The sequence below is a fragment of the Argopecten irradians genome, chromosome 9 (assembly GCF_041381155.1).
Source record: "Argopecten irradians isolate NY chromosome 9, Ai_NY, whole genome shotgun sequence".
NCBI lineage: Eukaryota > Metazoa > Mollusca > Bivalvia > Pectinida > Pectinidae > Argopecten > Argopecten irradians.
Window position 1 is genome coordinate 7,645,393 of NC_091142.1, and position 23,696 is coordinate 7,669,088.

The following is a 23,696-nucleotide window of genomic DNA, read 5'->3' on the forward strand; positions in this document are numbered from 1 at the left end:
AAAAGTCATAGAGAGGTCATAACAAAAAGTTGTGTCATGGTGAAACTAAGGGAAGACGTTAAACAGGAATATTAATGAAAATAGGCCCAGACCAAGTGCATGGTTTTAAAATTTAACATCCTGTATACTGACCGTTTGATGATTGCTATTTGAAAGCTGTATAGTTTTTCCCTCCAGGTCCGACTGTGTCCTGTTGTGATCAAAGACAATCGACAAAATAATCTTAAGTATACCATTAACAGGTAATTTGTACAGTACAATGAGTCAGTGATAATCTGGACGCTGAAAAAACCCAGTCCGGACGAAAAATGTCATGGAACAGATTCAAATAATGTTACATATTGACCAAGAACACCGAATTCGGCAGTTTAGAAAATTTGAAAACCGGACGATTTAGGCTAGGAATGGTGTCTGGATTATCGAGGGCTAAACACAACAAGTTGGTATAGGGTATTTTGGAAGTGATCAGCGCTAAAAATAAATCGCTTTCAAAATATTTCAACTGACAGAAGAACACTTTTTAATAGTAAAACACCAAATTAAATTACTGTGTAACGTAAGGATTAGATAATCTTTATTACATCATCAACAGAGAATCAATAGGGATAGCTACTGTCAACTATAAACTTATTTTTGCAGTGACTGAATTTTGCCTTTTATGCCTCAAGCTTTTCACGTCAATTTAATTTTGCAATTTCAAGCCTAATGTACCTGTGATAGGAATGTTTTCAAGGAGATTAATTTTCATGATGTGAAAGAAAATCAGTTAACAGTATACAGTACAGACATCAGTGAACAGTTAATCCATTCACCCCTGAAATTTCATAATGAGCTGTCCCAGGTATTGAAGTGGAAGATTCCAATTGTGTCTTCAGGGGTGAATGAGTTTAATCACAAACTTTTTTTTAACTCATTCAACCCTGAAAGTCTATAATGAACTATTCAAGCATTTGAATTGGAAGAGCCCAAAGTGTCTTCAGGGGTGAATGAATTACATCACAAACCTTTGGTGATACTGGTTCCACCATTGGTCAGACAGTCAATGTCGAGGGGTACAAATATCGGGCCACGTAGAGAGTCGGAGTCCGGAGCAGACGGCAGAGCGAACGGATCCACCGGTACAGGAATCATATGGAAGCCACAACTACTCATCTTTCTGGCCCAGCTATACACCTGTAGGATCAAAGCATGAGGTATTATAGTTCTTAAATATTGTGGGTTAAAGTTTCATGGTATACTGTTTGGAACTTATTGGTGGGGAGGTTTATTTTCACAAATCACTCAGTAGTGGAACTTATTGGTGGGGTGTTTATTTTCACAAATCACTCAGTAGCCTTTGCAAGTATCATTTATGTGACAGTGTATGCTATGTAAATCCATAACTTTTCAAAAATTTTCTTATGTTATCAAGTTTCATTATTTTGGCGGAATCTGCAAATTTAGTAGTGAAATTCAAAATATTTTGCTGGTGTTTAAAATTTGTGATTTCGTGAAAGCTGCAAATATAGTGAAAATAAGCCCAACTATCAGGATGATGCGGCCAAATTTTTATGACAGGAAAAGTCTGAGTACCCGGAGAAAAACCACTGACCAACAATGTCTGCCTTACTAGAGTCTAAATGACAATCTTATACACACATGCTACAGTCAAAAGTATCGTATGTACAATGGCTTCAATTCCAGAAAATAGATTTCAAATAACACCTTTTCTGGACCTTAAGGACAGTGTTCGATGACATATATTACACAATGCCTGATGAGTTGTACGTACCAGTTCTCCTAGGATACTGCCTGTAGCCACCATCCATTGTAACTGTAGCTGGAAGGCACAGGTGGAGCTGTAGTAGGAGTGGTACCGGACCGACGCCCACTCCGGACGGTCACTCTTGTCCAGTACATCCACGTCGATCGACACGTACTTATGGAGAAGTGTTGCTTAAATCATCAAAAAATTTTTTTTTATAATCAGAAATCACTTATACAAAGATATAAAAATCAAACTGATCGCCTCCATTTGTCCAACGACAATTTTTTATTCATTATGCTATCAATCCTACAAAATAGCCAGTATCTGGTATTACTTTGTATGTTTTTTTGTTTGCAAGTAATGAGCTTTGTGCTTATTCTAAATTGCTCAAGTAACTCAAGTTTCAAGATGTTAAAAGTCTCTCAGAATTATTTAAAATTCATGATAAATACAAAATGATTAACTACAAGAGTTACCTGTAATTACAATTATCGCTCGTACCATATTGTTGATTTATTACATAACTATAATGGAATATTTAAAAGCATCTGAGAAAAAAAAAGAAAGTATAGTTAAGCATCACTAAGTTTCACAGCCTATGAATTTCACACCCTGAAATGAATCCTGCAACAATTAGGTGTGTTGAGTTGATAATGATGTCCTCCAGCTATATTTAAATTTTGGTTAGGATTGGACTTAAACTTTTTGAGAAATGGAGCTAAATGCAAAACTTTAAAGTTAAATATTGACGATAGCGCTGCCGGCGCCAGCGGAAAAGTAAACCATAGTATCGCCATCGCGAACTCTTCGCAAACTATCGTTGTGGGCGATACAAAAACTGTCTTCCAGGTGGTCAGAATCCCCTCACTTCACCCACCTCGATTCTTACATTTAATCCTCTGTTTATAAGCCCACCTACTCCTGTAAGATCCTATTTATATACCTACCTGACTGTTGTCCATACTCCATATCCAAACTCATGTCCATCCTCCAGTCGTCCGTGGCGGGGTTGATTGACGACAATGATCGTGACTTCATGGTCTCTGTAAAGTGTGATGATGTCACTCCCTCCTGTTCGTCTACTGGTAGTACTGTCACCTCAAAGAAATTTCTTTGGAACAGAGTGTTCAATGGCTGCTGTTCTATATCTAAGGAAGAATGACAGGAATGATGTAATTGTAACATTTTGTGGATAAAGAGTGGACCTATCTTTACTGTAATTACAACATTATATTGAATTCAGACTGTGTTCCCAATGGTAATTATTATATTTAATACATTCTAGAGCAGGCATGGTTTTGTATGAAGGAAAAAAATAGCTAAATTTTTCACAAATATTACTAAATATTATGTCCATAATTAAGAATTTTTTTTTTAAAGATGCTCCACCGCTGACAAATGGTAATTTTTCACTATCAAAAACAGGAGCAGACGATTTTGTATTTTTCTTCAGTTAAAAAAGTTACTTACTTTACACCATTACCACCATTGAAAAGTTTGAGCTTCTAGTTTTTACTTCAAGTTAAAAATATGAAAAATAATTAATTGCATCCCGAAAAAAATTCCGTGGCACTATATCTTATATAGAATGAAGTTATGATTGCGCATGCACCAACGCAAAATGAATTATTTTATGTTATTTATTTTTTGTGTTAATTTGGCATATATATACACGATTAAACACCAATTATTGTTCAAATGATGAATAGCATTTATGCTTTGTCGGCAGTGGAGCATCTTTTAAATAATTCAAAGCTGTTTATGACATTATACTAAATAAGCAGAAAAAATTGTTGTTGTTTAGGTCATGGTAGATGAAGTAATGAATTGTAGATTTTAATGATTCCTTATTGTAAAGGCTATAAATATTTCCAGTGACCTTTGACCCCCTAAACTGACCTTTAGCCCTTGTCCTTGACCTGCGGGATACAGTTAGAAGTAGAAACCGTACACAAACTTGTGGTTTGGATTCCATGAGGTGTGGACAATCAACTTATCATCCACGAGGACCTGTCACATGGACACAACACATGACGACGACGAACGAATTGTAAACACAAAAGAATGTAACCATTTTTGCCTGACAATAGTGCCTCCTCCTCCCAATAAGGCCCTCCACAGATCTTCTGCAGAAGTCCAAAGCTTAGTATAAAATATCCCCCATCTCATGGATCATACATTGTTTTACCAATGTTGAGATTCTTTTATAAACATTATTGCATTGTATCTCCATATTACAATGAAATTTGGATTATTCAATGAGTTATTAACTTAATTTTTGTGGAATCACAATATAATAAATGTCCTCATAAGTAAAAAACTGCAATAAAATTATATATGTTATAACAATTGACAGCTTAATTGTTGGCAACGTAAGGAAAGAGTGTTCAAATATATGAGTAGTATGGAAAACGGTATTGAGATGCAGACACCCATGAAAAAAATTGTGAACAAAAAGTAGTATACATGAAGTTGGTGAGGATAGGTAAACCTATCCCGAAATCAAAACACCCTCAACTCTCTTCACTTTTATCACTTTTAGTAAAACGTTACAAATGCTTTTCAATAACGCAAACTTAATATTTCATTTCATGTTTCAAACTTGCAACCAATATTTCATCCTATGTAGAATAAGATTTTAACAGCCATGGTCCATTTCAGGGATATGCCAAGTTTAGAAGATGGGAGGAAAGCCCAGAGTACCTACAGTAAAACCATCACCCTGTGTTTATCCTATGTAGTTTACCCTGAAGAAGGCTGACAGCCTGACTGTTGTTGTCATGACACCCTGGATATTCTGTATGCCACCATGTATGACGCAGCTTTCCTCGAGATAAAACTGTTGTTTTTGGCAAGCCTGGCTGTTTACTGAGGAATGGTAGGCCAAATCTGTTTGTGAGAATGAAAAAGAATTAGAAATTAGCCAACCAAAAATAAAGATACTTTTCTATGACATGACTGTTGGATTGTCTCATTCTAATAAATATTGATGATAGAGCATTTTTAGTCTGAAAACCAGATAGGTTGGTTTGAATTTTTCAGTTTGACAGGAAGATTATAAATGATTTTACCATTAAATATTTTACTGCACAGACTAAATATTCATGTCAAAAGTAGTATCCAGCAAATGCAAAAAAAATGTTATTCCTGCAAATCTAACTCCCTATATACATACAGTATACTGGATAACATGAAATATGTGTAGAAGCATTTGTTTGTTTTTGTGGTTACCGTGAAACCATGGATAACATGAAATATGTGTAAAAGCATTTCACATGTCAGGAACCATGTCAGGATCTGATTTTCAATTTGATACAAAAATTTTATTTCAAACAGAGGCACAAGGGCCTTCAACAATAGGAAATTAATTTAGATCCCCTAGTTTTATGGTAGCCTACTTCCATTAAGATCCCAGAGATATACCTATACTTTGTCATACCCATGTCAAACTCATTTCCATCCCAAGTTTCGCCAAATCGCGGGGGTAAATTGAGAAGACAATGATCGTTCTTCAGTGTCTCTGTAAATGATGGCGACTGTGGCAGCCATTTGGATTTACCCGAAAAAAGAAATTTCTCAGGAACCATGTTCAGGATGCATGTTCATGCAATTTATGTATTAATGACAGGTAAACTTGTAGTTTGAAGTTAAAATTTTCAAGATGGTGGCATTATCTTTATGTTCGGATCGACCCGAAATATTGTAATTCAAGACTTTGTTCGGGTTTACCATGTAAGGATCATTTAAATGCAATTTCAGTCAGAATCGCACGGTGTACTTGAAAGAAAGTTCAAATGCTAAATTTTTTCAAAATATTCCTAAATAACAATTTGCCATCTTTGATTTGGGATCGACCCGAAAAAAAACCATTTAAAATGTACCATTTCAGGGGATCATCAAAAAAGTAGTTTCAGCCAAATTGCACCAGTTGAACTTGAGAAGAAGTTAAAAAATTACTTTTATCAAGACCTGTTCCATCTTGGAAGATTGAGCTCAGATTTTACTAATCAAGTAAAAGCCAAATATGCACCTGTAAACTTGAAATTAATTGCATCCCGAAAAAATGTACTATTCTTATATGGCATTATGAAGCCATTATGATTGCGCATGGACGACAAAGAAAAATAAATTTAAATCTTTGTTCAGGTTGCCTCCCATGTGTTCAGGGCAGTTTTAGCATTTATCTATGCAACGATTAGCCAAATCGCACCAATGATACTTCAAATGTTAAAATCAGTGTTTTAAACTGTCCCCTCATCCTGTTAATTTAAAGCATTTTTTAAATAATTCAAACTGTTTATGACATGGACCATGTCAGAAAAAATTTTTTGCAAATTTAGGTCGCACATAAGAACTTGAGAAGAAGTTCAAAAATTGTAGATTTTCAATGATGGCTTATTGTAAAGGCTATCTTTATTTCCAGGACCTTTGAAAAACTGACTTTACACTTGTCCTTGACCTGTTTCTATGGATACATTTCATGCATAGAAGTATCAAACCGTACACCAAACTTGTTTGGATTCCAGATGGTGTGGACAAAACTTTTTCATCCAAGAAAAAACCTGTCACATGGCGGCCATGACGACTTTTGATTGATAAACTTCTAAAAAAATCTGTAGTAACTTTTTTACTGTCATGGTGCATTATAAGGCCCTTCTCTCTCTGGAACAAAGCCATATAAACTTGGAATTCATGGATCAAACATTTTTCAATGTGATGATGCTTATAACATTTGCATTGTATCCCATATTATCGACTTGAAATTTAATAAATTATTCAATGAGTATTAACCATTTGTGAATCAATTCATGCAATGTTTCAAAGGAAAACCAGCATATACCAGTATGATTACTATGACAGAAGTATTGAAGTTAAAAATGTGTTACAATAGATGCCAAGATACGGTATGAAGATGCCAAACATGATGATTTTGACCCGAAAAATAACAAACTTTGGTGGAGGACCTATGTCAGGTTTAGTAGCACTTTTAGTAAAACGTTACAAACTTTAAGAACTTTCACAAATTAATATTTCATTTCATGTTTCGAACTGGCAACCAATGGATTTCATCCCCGAAGAAAATAACAACATTTGTAACAAGCCATGTCAGGATCATTCAGGGCATGCCAAGTTTAGAAATGGCAGGCCAGTAGAACCTAGAAAAACCAAAATGTGTTTATGATGTAACCTGAGAAGGCGGACAGCCAAATTTCAATGAAACATTTAAATAACACTTTTTGTCACCATTATGACATGATCGGAGATAAAACAAGTTTTTTCAAATCGCACTTGTTTACTTGAAAGAAAGGTTCAAAATGCATGATCATTTATGGCGGCTTATTAAATTGCGGCCAAAAATAAAGATACTTTTTCTATGGTGTTGGATTGTTCATTCTAAAAAAATAACAAGCATTTTTTTAGTCTGAAACCATTCAATTTATCAAGTCAACAAAAATAAATCCATTAAATTTTTTGCAAGACTAAAATTCATGTCAAAAGTAGTATCCAGCAAATGCAAAAAAATGTTATTCCTGCAAATCTAACCCCCTATATACATACGGTATACTGGATAACATGAAATATGTGTAGAAGCATTTGTATTGTTTTTGTGGTTACCGTGAAACCATGAGAAAAAAAACAACACATTTTGTTTATATTACAAAATTGTCAATATTGTTCCATATACTAACCATGAAATAATATCAAAGCTCCCAAGCCATAAATGAAAGTACACTGGGATATTTCAGGTCATAAAGTATTGTTTATACATACTGAGTGTCTAACATGGCCTCGATGAGTTTAGTCGGCGGGGAACCAACTGTCAGCGTATCCACATCCTTAGGTCTGAAACATTTATATACAGATCTCAGCAACTGGTTTATTTTAGAGATTTATCCACATAGAACTATAAATAATCATCGTTCATCCATGCAGCAAATTAAGTAATTCAACATTGTACGATTGTGATGGAAATGGTGCATCCTCTATACCAAGGGTTATTATCACAGTATATTCTATTCCTGGAATATACTGAACTCTTGAGGCTGTTCTTTTTATAGCCCTAAAACAATATCACATGTTAACATTGCCTTGAGTTTGCCTCCTCTCCTTTGTCTGGGGCAAATTTACTGGACTTTGAAGCTGTGCTATTTATAGCCCTAAAACAATATCACATGTTAATATTACCTTGAGTTTGCCTCCTCTCCTTTGTCTGGGCAGATTTTACTGGACTTTGAAACTGTGCTATTTATAGCCCTAAAACAATATCACATGTTAATATTACCTTGAGGTTGCCTCCCCTCCAGTGGCTGGGGCAGTTTTTACTGGACTTCAAAGCTGTGCTATTTATAGCCCTAAAACAATATCACATATTAATATTACCTTGAGGTTGCCTCCCCTCCAGTGGCTGGGGCAGTTTTACTGGACTCGGAGGCTGTACTGCTAACAGATGAATCTCCTGACAGCTGATGGAAATAAAACATATTGCTATGATGTCAAAACCGCACCCTGTCTTGTCACCTCACATGTTAAGTAGATAATATAATGCAACAAATAGAATATTAATATATTCACCCCTTAAGACACATATTGACTCTTCTAAATCAAAGACTAGACCAGTCCATAATGAAAGAGAAGGGGTACTAATATGAATGGGGGACTTTTGGATCGAGTAAAGCAAGTAAAATTCAAAAAGATGTAAGCTTTTTTCATTATTTGTACCTTTTAAATTGACGCTTTAACAGATTTGAACTGAATCTAACCTTTGACCTCTTTGCTGTCCTCTTCAGTCGGTTGAGAATCTCCATCATGCGTACAAATCCATGTATCAAGTTTTGGTTCTCAGCCATACTCTTCTCTTCATATATATCACATCTGGTATAATTGATACAAAAACAAATCTCTAAATTATGTTTTGGTAACTTTGTGAGCATTACACACATATTTTGGTTATAAACAGGCCAAGGTCCTGCAGTCACAAACCTTCCAATAATTCATGCAAAACTGGAATGTCACCAAGACCCTTGTGGAACAATTTTCATTGAATTTGGATACTTAATGAATTTATGACCCGTTCAGATTTTTCTAGATTCGGGAAAATTCATGAAACTTTATCTCTGCAAATCAACATTTACAGTAAAACATGTTTACAACAAATTCATGGCTAAAAAATGCATTTTTCATTCCTCATCATGGTTCCTATAAGATGTCTGTAACATTTGTATTTCCGTCTTCGCATATTACAGAGTTAGCTCCCTTGTGGGTAGGTATCGATTGTTACGTCATTATTTTGTGAGCGCAATTCATGTCGTTTTCTTCAAAAAGTGTGACGTTACACTCGCAAAGCCATGACTTCACAATCAATACCTACCCGCAAAGGCAGATAACTCTGTAATATGCAAATACAGAATAACAAACTTTACCTATAACAACGTAATTTTTTGGTCCCTAGAGGTCCAATGTTTGTGTGTTTTACAGCACATCATTTACATCGATGCCGAGTTTGTTTAATTGAAATCAAAATCGCAAAATTTAAAAGCCGCGAAAGAAAGTTGGTGTACAGTAGGTTAAATGAGTACATCAGGAATCCATCCTCTATAACTGACCTTGGGTGACCATCGATAATCTTCTTAGTAGCAGCATTATTACACGGCATGATTAAGAACCGACTCCTCCAGAACTTCAGGGACTGTTTACAAAAAATAACACATTAAACAATCATACAGTCAAGCGAGTAGCAAAATATGTATACCGCTCCAAATTAGCCAAATTTTCAATTTTCATTTCAAAGAAAATCAAAGTAGCTCTACTGTGGTGAAAATGCAATGACATAACATCAATTTATTTCAAAGAAGGCAAATGCATCAATATTTGATGAAAAAGTAACATTTTTTTTACTTGCAAAAGCAATCAGCTATACAAAATGTAACCACATGAGGAGCTTGGCTCTTCTGAAAGCAATACAATATCACCAGGTCTGTCATTAATTCAAAATTGAACAACTAGGTGCAACCAGCCAATTAACCACAGAAAGGAAACTGTCCTTGTGTTCTAACTGACCTCCATAAGTCCGTAGTCCCCCTCTCCCCGAGTACAGATGTACTGATCTAGATAGTTCCAATTGTAGTTCTCCAGCTTTTCATTCCGGAACTCGCTCCAGGACACATCGTAGCTGTGAGAGTCGGGAGCCTGGAATCGGTAGCAGTACGGCAACTTTAACTCCGGACCGGGATGTCTGGATAAAAATAAACATTATAAACATTTAATCTATTTTGTCTCAAAACGACGTTGGTTAAGTACATCTTTTGACGAGACTTTTGTGACGTCATAATCGCGAGAATGTGTGAGACTAATCCACGGTAAATCGTACTTAACCATAACATAACATCTAAGCCTTCAAGTTCTGTTTACAAATTCATGTCTAAGGCAATAATTTCCCGATGCTTGTAACTGTATAGCGGTTTAATTTCATGAGTCGTTTATTTTGGCTACATTCGCATTTCAATTGCTTTCCGCAAATTTTGAATATCAGCGAAATATTCAAAAATTCATTGACGTACGTAAGACATATGGTTCCAAAAATTATAGGAATCAATGAACTGTGCAAATTTATTCTCCATTAATATTCCCTAGTCAAATACAGTAGGTTTTAACTCTTAAAAACTCAGCTACAATGGCCCACCAGGAGAGAGTGCCGATGGCTACCTCACTGTTCCTAATTCGCATATTTCATATTTGCCCTTGCGAGTAGGTATTCATTGTGACGTCATGTGTTTACAAGCCTTAAGTCATATTTTCAGAGAAAATGCTCACAAAATAATGACGTCGCAATGGATACCTGCCAGCAAGGGAGACAACTCTATAATAAGCAAAGTGGGAATTACACCTTTGCAGCGATATATTATGCCTTCTTTGGGCGTTATATATATTTTCAGGAATACACTTACCTTGGGCTGTATCTGTTGCCCCCGATATATTTTCAGGCCCTTCATTTCCCAATAATTTTTCAACCCAACTTTATACAGGATCTTTATCCCCTTCCCCTATGTTTCAAGTAACACTCATGTTACATTCCATAGAGAAACATATACATAGCCTATAAACAACTCATGCTCTTTGCATGTAGTTGATTACGCTTAGTTTTGAAATCAGAGCCTAGTTAAACAAGCATGTGAAAACAACCAATAAATGCATGGCCAAATTCATGTTACAGTTATTCAAAGGTAAAATCATATTAAATGGGGGTCTATTTCCCCTATTTTCATGGGTTTTTTTTTTTTTTACCAGCCAAAATTTAACAAAGTTACATTCCCCTAACCCCAAATATAGTATACCAACATTTTTTCATCCATTTATTGTTCTGTAATTCAAAGTAGCGATTTAAAGGATAAAAAGACAGTTTTTTTACTGTAAAGACCCTCTGCCCCATAACCAGTCAAAATTTATACAATTTTGTTCCCCACCCCAAAGGATGCACCCATTGCCAAATTAGTTACAATTCCCTTGTAAATCTAAAGTAGTCGATTTGAAAAGCCATAGACCTCTATTTCCCAATTTGGCCCCGCCCCTATTTGCCCCCGGGGGACCTTGGCAAATCATTTTATACAAGTTTTTTCACTTCCTCAATTAGGATTTTTGTCAAATTGTGTTACATTCAATTCAGAGCTCTTTGACAAGTAGCGATTTAAAGAATTTACCTCTATTACCCCTATTGGACCCCGCCCCTCTGCCCATGGGGGTCAGAGCCCGGTCTTTATAACAAGTTCTGTTCCCCTTCACCCCAAACAGTTAGGATAATTAGTGTGGCTAAATTATGTCTGGATAAAAATAAACATTATAAACATATAATCTATTTTGTCTCAAAACGATGTAGGTTAAGTACATCTTTTGACGAGACTTTTATGACGTCATAATCGCGAGAATGTGAGACTAATCCACGGTAAATCGTACTTAACCATATCACAACATCTAAGCCTTCAAGTTCTGTTTACAAATTCATGTCTAAGGCAATAATTTCCCGATGCTTGTAACTGTATAGCGGTTTAATTTCATATGAGTCGTTTATTTTGGCTACATTCGCATTTCAATTGCTATCCGCAAATTTTGAATATCAGCGAAATATTTAAAAATTCATTGATGTACATAAGACATATGGTTCCAAAAATTATAGGAATCAATGAACTGTGCAAATTTATTCTCCATTAATATTCCCTAGTCAAATAGGTAGGTTTTAGCTCCTTAACCACTCAGCTACAATGGCCCACCAGGAGAGTGTGCCGATGGCTACCTCACTGTTCCTAATTCGCATATTTCATATTTGCCCTTGCGAGTAGGTATTCATTGTGACGTCATGTGTTTACAAGCCTTAAGTCATACTTTTCAGAGAAAATGCTCACAAAATAATGACGTCGCAATGGATACCTGCCAGCAAGGGAGACAACTCTATAATAAGCAAAGTGGGAATACACCTTTGCAGTTATTATGGCTTCTTTGGGCGATATATTTTCAGGTATACACTTACCTTGGGCTGTATCTCGTTGGGTGATATATTTTCAGGTATACACTTACCTTGGGTTGTATCTCGGGTGATATATTTTCAGGTATACACTTACCTTGGGCTGTATCTCGTGACGGTAATGTCAGGTCCCATAACAGCAACTTTATGGAATATCCTTCCTATACTCAAGTAACACTCCTCCTGTAGAACATATACATAGCCTTAAACACTCATGCTCTTTCATGTAGTTGATTACGCTTAAGTTTTGAAATTTAAGTTAACAGCATGTGAAAACAACTTAAAGCATCAAATTCAATGAAAGTTATAAAGGTAAAATCATATTAAATGGGGGTTTAATTTTCATGGGTTTCTTTTTTTTTACCAAAATTAACAAAGTTACATTCCCACTAAACTTAGTATACAAACATTTTTATCATCCATTATATTGTTCTGTAATTCAAAACCAAAATTAGTTTTTTTACTGTAAAGACTTCTCAATAAATTCAAGTGCTAATGAAATTGAAAAATTTTAAAAGTTCAAAGTCCCATGAAAATAAATGATACGTGAGTAAGTGTAGACCTACCGACTGTTCTGTGCGTGGCCGTGCACGGATAAGTCCCACCGTGTGTTGGTACTGAGGGCTGGAGCCTAGCGCCACCTGCTGGGCTTTAGATCGCTGTGAATTATTGACGATGACTTGAAAACCTTGAGATAGGCGTTGGGACACCAGCTCCTTAAACACTTGCTTTGAAGTTAGGTTCTTCCTTTTAAAAAACTTTAAGTCTGTTGATAGACTAAAAAAAAAATTAAAATCACAAATTTAGTTAAAACTGCCTTATATAGCGACAGCCTCTGTATGGAGACCACTTTCTTGGGGCTCCAAATGGTAATTTGGATACAATATGACCTGTATATAAAGACCACTTGGCTATCCTTTGTCCCTTGGGTCGTCTTTATATACAGATTTGATATCATGGTAATTTACAGTTGTTTCATGCCATATCAACTAACACTTAGAAAAGCTTTCCTGAGGTACTGGCCATATGAACTTTTTCCATGAGGCTGAATTTATACATACCATATTCCACCCGATAAGTGTCCCTTCCCTTTTTTAGGCTTCAATTTCACTTATTTCAAATTAAATGCAAATTTTGAAAACTGTGTTGGTTTCCTTACTGATTTCTTTAACAAATTGATTTATGACTTACTTTGTAGAACTATTTTATGAAATTCTAGTCCACATTTGTTTCTTTTGAGCGCCCCCTTATTTGCTTCAATACTTTACTGGGTCAAATATGGTATGTTTTCATATAGAGTCAGATAACAATACGATAAAGAGAACAAGCCAGCTATTTATAAAGCATCTATGGTAATCATGACAATAATTTGGTACATTGTATAATAACCTCTGATAGTCTCCCTCGTAGTCGCTGTCCTGTTCCGGCAGCAAGCCGTACGCAGCAAACACATAGTCTGTCTGTAGGCTCTTCTTGTCAGGGAAATAGTCGGTGGTGATGGGGAGAGAGGCAGGGATTGTGAGAGACTTCCAGTCCACGCCTGGTTATAAAGAACATTATAGGAACACGAGGATCGAAGGCACATGTAATACTATCAAGCTAGGAACGTGGGAATCAAAGGCACATGTAATACTATCAAGCTAGGAACGTGGGAATCGAAGGCACATGTAATACTATCAATCTAGGAACGTGGGAATCAAAGGCACATGTAATACTATCAAGCTAGGAACGTGGGAATCAAAGGCACATGTAATACTATCAAATCATAATTTATACAATGTCATCACAGTCTCAGATATCAATACATTGTACTAGAAGTATGTAACTTGATGAAAACAATTCATATTTCTATAAATTCTCATCATAATCAAAATTTAAAAAAAAACAACATTTTTATACAGAACTGTGTAAAATTTACCCAGTAAGTAAAAGACTTAAACTTAAAAAACTTATAAAAAACTTAAAAGAATTACTAATAAAATTCATATTGTAATTGTTTCAAAGAATGCTCCCATCTATCATGAATTTTGTTCTGAAACATGCAATCACTGGTACATACTAAGTCTGCCTTTGCACATTACAGAGTTATCTACCTTGCAGGTGGGTATTGATTTTGATGTCAACAGTTTTTTTTAGCAAATATTATGTCGTTTCCCCTACAAAATATTACATATACACATAAAACCATGACTTATAACAATCAATAACTACCGCCAAGGGTAGATAACTTTGTAATATGCAAATGCAGATAATGAATATCACCATGGCAACTAGATTCATATAAATCACTGAAATTTTAATTCTACTACAATTTCGCTTCAACTTTACATCTCTCAAAGTTTCAAATGTAATAAATATTTTGAGATGACATGTAATTTTTTTGTAAAATATTTGTATAAAATTTCAATGATTTACTATCATGTTGACTGTAAATACTGCTATCTGCCAAAGGCTCATTCTTTTCAGTTTGATGCAAATTTTTTTTTGGCACAAGAATGTTTAATTCTTGATTATAGGCATAGAAATATATCTGGTCAGTTGCCAAAATAGTACAGATATATTCAGGGGCATGTCAATCCCCCCCCCCCCAATAAGGTTCTTCATAATCAATAGCATAAAAATACATATCTTCATTCTACACTTCATCATTAAATTAAATCTACCAGTTAGGTCTAAAATTTGCCAATAAGAGGTCATGTCCAGATAACCTTTGTGTCAGCCAATCAAATTTGAGAACGGCAGCATTTACAGTTGAATGACTAGGAGCTACAAAGTCTAAACAATCGTCAACATTTAATTTCATATCATTTCTGCAAAAGGAAGCAAACCAAGAAGTGTTAGTAAAGGTAAAACACTACATACTAGGCAAAAGCTATTTCAGGTGCTAAACATATAGTATGATAGCATGATGAAGTCATATGCCAAAAATATGAAACATAGCCACACACAGAAAGAAATATAGCTACATACAAGTATAAAATAAAGTAGCAAAATTCAAATACACAAATTTGTAAAGGAATGAAGTCAAAATACAATTCATTTAATCAGATAAGATGAATATTCTTAAGATTTGAATTTGATACACAAAATTTAAACAAAAATGAAAATGGTCTTTTTTTTTTAAATATCAAAGACTACTTTCACTTTGAAAAAAGCACAAGAAATACTTTGTTCATGTAATAGGAAATTTTCATGCAAATCACCACCATGCAAATTTATTTATTTCATTTTGATTGCAATTCAACACAAGCATGAAGCTTCATGCAAATCTAAACTTGATTCTCCCCATAAAATTAAAGTATTTTGCGAAAACTCAAAGCTTTTACAAGAATTTTAGACTAGCAATAGAAAGCATGTCTTGCTTAAAAACATCTTTGATATAATCGTACTAGTCCGACAATTCAGAGCAATTATTAAATAGATGAACAAGAGCTGCTTGAGAACAGCAATTTTCCCCATCTCTGTCTATCTTCACCAACAAAAACAGGAATATTTTGGCCTATTTGGCCTTTTGAAATTATCCAAATCACAAGATTCTCCCTTACCTAAAGCAACAAATTTATCATATATCAATGCAGGGCCATTGGGCCTCTTGAAATGATCAAAATCATGATTTAAAACGATTGGCCGGCCATACCTAATTCAACTCTTATATTGTTGATGCACGTCTTAACAAATTCATGATACAAATGCTTATCAAATTATAGCTACTGGCAGAGCCTTGAGAGAGTTCGCAAGGGCAGACAACTCTGCACAGCAAAATTGTGCAACATAAACCTATCAAGGAAAGTGGATTTTAAGGATACATGTAGTATCAACAGTCATGGTTTCTAAGATTAAAGACAATAATTTGTACAGTAGAAGCCACATAATGTCACGATTTTGACAGAAAATGCTTTCTACTGTTAATGTCACATTCCTCTTTATATCATGGAACATGACATAAGAGGATTCCAGATTTAAGGTGTACTACCCCTAGTAATTGTGTTATAACACCACCTAGACATGCTCAAGGGTCACAATGTGCTCTTGGTACTAATGGTATGCAGATTACAGACTTGCAATGTAATAAAAAAAATCTAATGTTGGCATGTTTAAATTCTACAACTCATAAACACTTCATGTACACAGAACTGTCCATATGTGCTGCTAACCTGTCAACAAGGAAACGTTCACCCTCTCATGTTTTGACTCGAAGAGTTATCTGCTCTTGTGAACAGATTTTGACTATGTCTTCGTAAGAATAGAGTTTTCATTCAAACTACACAACACACACCAATTCTGATCTATTCACAAGTGAAAATAACTAAATATAATCTAAAATTTGAAATCTATGACAAAGTTCCAACTACGGCAACATTCGTGAAAAAAAATCTATCTTCCAACACACATTTCATGCCTTTTTTTTAGGTCAATGTAAGATCATGACCTTTAATGAACTCTGACCTTTAAAGGTTTATTTTTTCTGTTATAATGCTGCTGTAGGATTGAATCACCAGGTAATTTGAGGAGCCTAGAGGAGATGATATCAGGCAGACAGGATAAGCAAGCAGAACATTTGTACAGTAAACACAGACATAATCTAGTGAAGTATAAGTTGGAGTTAAAGGTGCTTTGTCTAACCCAAAACGGACGTTATAGACATGGGCAAACTGACACTATATACATGGGCAAACTGACACTATATACATGGGCAAACTGACATTATATACATGGGCAAACTGACACTATATACATGGGCAAACTGACACTATATACATGGGCAAACTGACATTATATACATGGGCAAACTGACATTATATACATGGGCAAACTGACACTATATACATGGGCAAACTGACATTATATACATGGGCAAACTGACACTATATACATGGGCAAACTGACATTATATACATGGGCAACAAAAAACAAGGGCAACAATATGATGAGGGCAACAAAACAAGAAACATGGGAGGTCCAGAGGCCTTAATGGTCACCTCAGAGTCGACTGGATATCAGCAAGGATCATTGTGTACATAGAATGAGTATCCTAAAGGGGTCTCTATATTCTGCATATTACAGAGTTTTCTGCCCTTTCGGGTAGGTATTGATTGTGACGTTATGTGTTTTCGAGTGTAACGTCTTACTTTTTTGGAGACAAGAATTCCACGGAAGTGGATGTGTCGCCTGCACAGCATCACAAAAAATAGTTATTTACAGTTGAAAATATTGTTAATAATTTAGGTGAAGAAATCAAGTTCCATAACTCTTGCAAATATTGATGGATTTTGAAAAGTATCCAACCCATCTAAGATCTCATTGATATAAAGCAATATACCAAAATTTGGTTGGAATCGGACAATACATACTAATGATTTCAAGCGGAAGCCATGTTTCGACTATTTTAAGGTCCCGTAACTCTTGCAAATATTGACAGATTTTGACAAGTATCAAACCCATCTAAGATCTCATTAATATAAAGCAACATACCAAATTTATTTGAAATCGGACAATAAATATTTAAGTTATCGAGCGGAAACCATGGATTTTTCTGTTTCTACGATTTTAAAGTCCCGTAACTCTTGAATTTATTGATGGATTTTGACCATTATTGAACTCATCCAAGATCTCATTGATATAAAACATTTTATGAAATTTGGTTGAAATTGGACGATAAATATTTAAGTTATCGAGCGGAAACCATGAATTTTTCTGTTTCGACGATTTTAAAGTCCCGTAACTCTTGCAAATATTGACAGATTTTGACCATTATCAAACTTATCCTAGAACTCATTGATATAAAACAAATTATGAAATTTGGTTGAAAATGAACGATAAATATTTAAGTTATCGAGCGGAAACCATGAATTTTTCTGTTTTAACGATTTTAAAGTCCTGTATCTCTTGCAAATATTGACGGATTTTGACCATTATCGAACTCTTCTGAGATCTCATTGATATAAAGCTTTATTTTAAATTTGGTTGAAATCGGACAATAAATACTTCAGTTATCGCATGGAAACCGTTTCCCGAACGCCGCCACCGCCGTAGTGATACCTAAGTGTCGCCCTTGCATTGCAGGCGACACAATAACGACATTAATTGCACTCACAAAATAATGACGTAACAATTGATACCTACCCGTGAAGGGAGCTAACTCTTTAACATGCAAAGACGGAATAAGCTATAGTAAAATTTGTCCTTTCCCGGAGGTAAAGAATAGACCCCAGGGTCAAGGAATTAATACTAATTGTATAGGAATTTAAAATGACTCTATATATGTAGAGTGTTCGAATCTATCATATCTGGGATTCAAGAAGATTTCGGACATCGTTTTTTTCTCTAACATCTTTTCGCCTTGCCAGGTCTGCTATGGGCTGGGGACTATATAATTTACCATTTTCATCCGCCTTTGACCATAGAAGGTTTCTGCAAAATTTATTTCAGCGATTTAGGGGAAGATGAAATTGTATACATATTTTGTTTACCATGTATACAAATTTTGTTTACCACCACAACCTTTTGTTATATATAGAGTTTTCCATTAACATTACCTTTGTATACAAATAAAATTATCTAAAAAGACCAGCAGATCACACCAGGATTATTTGCCTTTTTGGTTTTATGTTACAGCCAAATGACTTGGAGAAAAACCATCAACCTACAGTTTGCACTTTTACAAGTATGTACCAGTACTAAGATTTGTAATTTATAACCTAAGTTGTGAACACCTTAACCACTATGCCAGGAAAATGGATATACAAACACAATGTAGACCATTATATACAAATATACAAAGGTGATTATGACATGAAGTGCAGCATTAACTCATTCATCCCTGATGACACATTTAGGCTCTTCTAAAACAAAGACTAGACCAGTCCATTATAAAATTTCAGGGGTGAACGAATTAATAGATAAATTTCCGATATATTGAAGGATTCAATGTTTAGTTTGAACTATGTAATGTGCAAAATGAAATCCATTTACAAAAGCAGTGGAAGGTTAGACAAAGCACCATCCTATGGCCACCCATGTTAAATTAGGAAATATTATGATTTTAAATTTTATCAATCATTTAAGAAAGTTATTTAAGATTTCCTGTGTTAAACTTTTGATAATCTTTGTATTATTTCAGTTACTATTCAATATCAAACATTTGTTACAAACATTTTTCCTTCACAGTTCTGAATTTACATTCTAAAGGCAATTCCAAAACCAGAAAGCTGTGGTTCTGCACAGGAAACCTAAATAACTTCCTTTGAGATACTAAATAGACAAAAAATTTCACAACAGATTTACGATCTTACTTATGCAGGCACAGAATTTTTTAGAGTTTATATCGGCATTAAGAATAGGCTTCACGAGACACGACCTGCTGGACGCAGCTTTATCATACTCCAGGGGGCGCCAGTCATGTCCTGAAAGGTCAAAAGGTCATAGTCTTGCTGTCAGAAGTATCAACTTCTCAAGCACTGTAATAAATTAGTTATATTAACCACTAATTTTCCATCACACAAGATATTATCTGTTTATTATTTGCCGATGTTCCAAATGACACCCTTGAAATATCAGGACCCAATTTTTCTAATTCTTAGACCATCAATATTATTATTAACTTGTATCAGTTGTGAAAAATTGGGATAACCAAAATATTGACCAGACCAGATTAAAAGGTTTTTTATCAGTCATTTATCAACATGCCAACCCCCCCCCCCTCACTTTAAAAAAAAAAAAAAAAAAAAATTGTGTATAAATATCTAAGATACAAATGTTCCCACTTACATATGAATGCCATATATGGGACACCATTGGACAAGACAGGGGAACAGAACAGGATGGACATGAGGAAAATAATATAATTATAAAGTAAATTAGTTTTTTCCCACTCATTAGCACTAGGCCAAAGGAATGTGTTTGATTAGGGTTACATTGGGAAAAAAACTTAGGATCAGTAGGTCAGGATATTTGTATTTTTGTTGTTGTTATTTTTTGTGTTTTTCACTCTCAAGTAATAGCCAGAACCAGAGTCTGAGATCAAAATCCCGACTTTTAATTTTTTTTCCGTAGAAAAGTGGGAAAAAAATTTGGGTCGAGGGTGAAAAATTAGGGTCGGTCGAGTAACCCTAAACAAACATTTTTTTGGGGGCCTTATCATTGTTTTATATCATATTGTATTTTATATGAATCTTACAAAAAATGTGTTCTTAGACTGAATACAATGAAAAATACTGATCGAAATGAATTATTTTATGAATGGAAAAACTTGTTATGGAAATTTTGGATTGAATGAGTTATTCAATGGTCATGTAAAAGATAAATGTATTGTTTATCGAATGTCACATCTATAACTGTCCAACTTCAACACTGAAATTATCGAAGAATATTGAAGAAATGAAGATACAGCCTTAAGTTTGTATGTTCCCAATTTAAACATAGTAATATAATTACACAAAGAAGTGAATGGAAAAAGTGGTTTTACACAAAGGAGTGAATGGAAAATGTGGTAGAGTGGGATTTCGATATCACTTGCCTTGTACGTGCGACATGAAAATCTAAACCTTCCAAATTAAACCTAGCACTTTTGTCAAGATAATCCAGTTTTGTCCATATGAATCCAACTTACATGTACTTTCATTCTTACAAAATGACATGATTAGTAATGAGAGAGTATAACCTCTTTACTATTTGTTGATAAATCACCTCTATTCTATATATTTTATTAGAGGTATTATTAAATTTCCGGTAATTTTAGTGGGGTTTTGTTTTCAAGATTTTGTGTGACATAATTGTGTTCTCAAAAAAATTACATCTGCAAAATATTTGTGATGAATAAATTAATAATATTTTAGTCTGATTGCAAAGTCTTCATTTGTAAAAATCAAATTTTCTTTATTTGTGACAAAATCATGAAAATTTTTAACCCACAAAAATACCCGACTTTATATATAAACAATATATTCTTTCATTCCTACCATTGATTCTTGTTACCACCAATCATACACAATGTACAAACAATCAAATACCACCATACGTATGTACACATCTTAATACTTATATAAACATCTTAATACTTAATATATACACAAACATTTAAGCCATCCTGCTGCATATAACAATCAAACCTATAGAATACAAACACTGAAAAGATGCAGCTGGTTACATTACAAACACCTTGTTAACCTAGACTGATTTCCTCCTTTAGTTCCCTTACGTCTGCTCATAAAGGAATGGAAGGAAGAACCATTCCAGGAAATGAATGAATCTATCTATTTCTAAACGAATCTATCTGATTTTAAAATGTATCATACGAAAGGGAGATAACAGATTTAACTGAAGTCAGTATTGGGCAACCAAGGGAGGTAATTGAAGAAAGCACTATCGTGTCAATCTTTAGTGTAACATACACAAGGATATGAAATGTATTGTAACTAAGGGAGGTAATTGAGAAATAAACTGATGTGTCCGTGTAATGTACAAAAGGGAGTTAATTCACAAGTGTGCTCAGTGTAGCTACCTAAGGGTAAAATTTGAGTTTACTGTAGCATATTCAAGGAGCATAACCAAGGTCAGCGAAATGTAACCAAAGTGAAATAATCTGAAGAAAGCACCACTGTGTAAGTCTTCATGGTATTGTAACCAATGGAGATAACTCAATTCAGTAAAGTGTACCCAGGCAACTGAGAAACCGTAGCATACCCCAGGGAGAGAAGCATAACCAAGGGAGGTAACTGAGTTTAAATGTAGCATATACCTAGACAAGAGGCCCAAGGGCCTTAACGGTCATCTGACTACCTTGACAATAGTAAAATTAATTATATATGGTGTCACTTTGTCAGGATCATGTCAGGATCACTTTGTCGGGACCATGTCAGGATCATTTCATGCAAGTTTCAGCCAAATCGCACTGGTAGAACTTGAGAAGAAGTTCAAAATGTGTTTTCAAGATGGCGCCTGTGGCGGCCATCTTGGATTTCGGATCGACCTGAAAAATAACAACACTTTGTCGGGACCATGTCAGGATCATTTCATGCAAGTTTCAGCCAAATCGCACCGGTAGAACTTGAGAAGAAGTTCAAAATGTGTTTTCAAGATGGCGCCTGTGGCGGCCATCTTGGATTTCGGATCGACCCGAAAAATAACAACACTTTGTCTGGACCATGTCAGGATCATTTCATGCAAGTTTCAGCGAAATTGCACCGGTAGAACTTGAGAAGAAGTTTAAAATGTGTTTTTCAAGATGGAGACTGTGGCTGCCATCTTGGATTTCAGATCGACCCGAAAAATAACAACACTTTGTCGGGACCATGTCAGGATCATTTCATGCAAGTTTCAGCCAAATCGCACTGGTAGAACTTGAGAAAAATCAAAATGTGTTTTCAAGATGGCGCCTGTGGCGGCCATCTTGGATTTCGGATCGACCCGAATAATAACAACACTTTGTCGGGACCATGTCAGGATCATTTCATGCAAGTTTCAGCCAAATCGCACCGGTAGAACTTGAGAAGAAGTTTAAAATGTGTTTTCAAGATGGCGGCTGTGGCGGCCATCTTGGATTTCGGATCGACCCGAAAAATAACAACACTTTGTCGGGACCATGTCAGGATCATTTCATGCAAATTTCAGCCAAATCGCACCGGTAGAACTTGAGAAGAAGTTTAAAATGTGTTTTCAAGATGGCGGCTGTGGCGGCCATCTTGGATTTCGGATCGACCCGAAAAATAACAACACTTTGTCGGGACCATGTCAGGATCATTTCATGCAAGTTTCAGCCAAATCGCACCGGTAGAACTTGAGAAGAAGTTTAAAATGTGTTTTCAAGATGGCGGCTGTGGCGGCCATCTTGGATTTCGGATCGACCCGAAAAATAACAACACTTTGTCGGGACCATGTCAGGATCATTTCATGCAAGTTTCAGCCAAATCGCACTGGTAGAACTTGAGAAGAAGTTCAAAATGTGTTTTCAAGATGGCGCCTGTGGCGGCCATCTTGGATTTCGGATCGACCTGAAAAATAACAACACTTTGTCGGGACCATGTCAGGATCATTTCATGCAAGTTTCAGCCAAATCGCACCGGTAGAACTTGAGAAGAAGTTCAAAATGTGTTTTCAAGATGGCGCCTGTGGCGGCCATCTTGGATTTCGGATCGACCCGAAAAATAACAACACTTTGTCTGGACCATGTCAGGATCATTTCATGCAAGTTTCAGCGAAATTGCACCGGTAGAACTTGAGAAGAAGTTTAAAATGTGTTTTCAAGATGGAGACTGTGGCTGCCATCTTGGATTTCGGATCGACCCGAAAAATAACAACACTTTTGTCTGGACCATGTCAGGATCATTTCATGCAAGTTTCAGCCAAATCGCACTGGTGGAACTTGAGAAAAATCAAAATGTGTTTTCAAGATGGCGCCTGTGGCGGCCATCTTGGATTTCGGATCGACCCGAAAAATAA

At 35.4% G+C, this 23,696-nt stretch overlaps 1 protein-coding gene across 1 annotated transcript in view; it reads right to left on the minus strand.

Moving 5' to 3' along the window:
- Nucleotides 1-23,696, minus strand: part of LOC138331369 (GATOR complex protein Iml1-like) — a 44,987-nt gene that overhangs the window by 2,531 nt on the left and 18,760 nt on the right. The window contains 14 exon segments of the mRNA XM_069278940.1: nucleotides 133-190; nucleotides 1,005-1,173; nucleotides 1,772-1,935; nucleotides 2,695-2,961; nucleotides 4,494-4,636; nucleotides 7,520-7,591; nucleotides 8,129-8,211; nucleotides 8,509-8,620; nucleotides 9,352-9,434; nucleotides 9,806-9,980; nucleotides 12,358-12,443; nucleotides 12,827-13,037; nucleotides 13,650-13,800; nucleotides 19,553-19,663. Coding sequence (XP_069135041.1) covers nucleotides 133-190; nucleotides 1,005-1,173; nucleotides 1,772-1,935; nucleotides 2,695-2,961; nucleotides 4,494-4,636; nucleotides 7,520-7,591; nucleotides 8,129-8,211; nucleotides 8,509-8,620; nucleotides 9,352-9,434; nucleotides 9,806-9,980; nucleotides 12,358-12,443; nucleotides 12,827-13,037; nucleotides 13,650-13,800; nucleotides 19,553-19,663 — 1,885 coding nt within the window.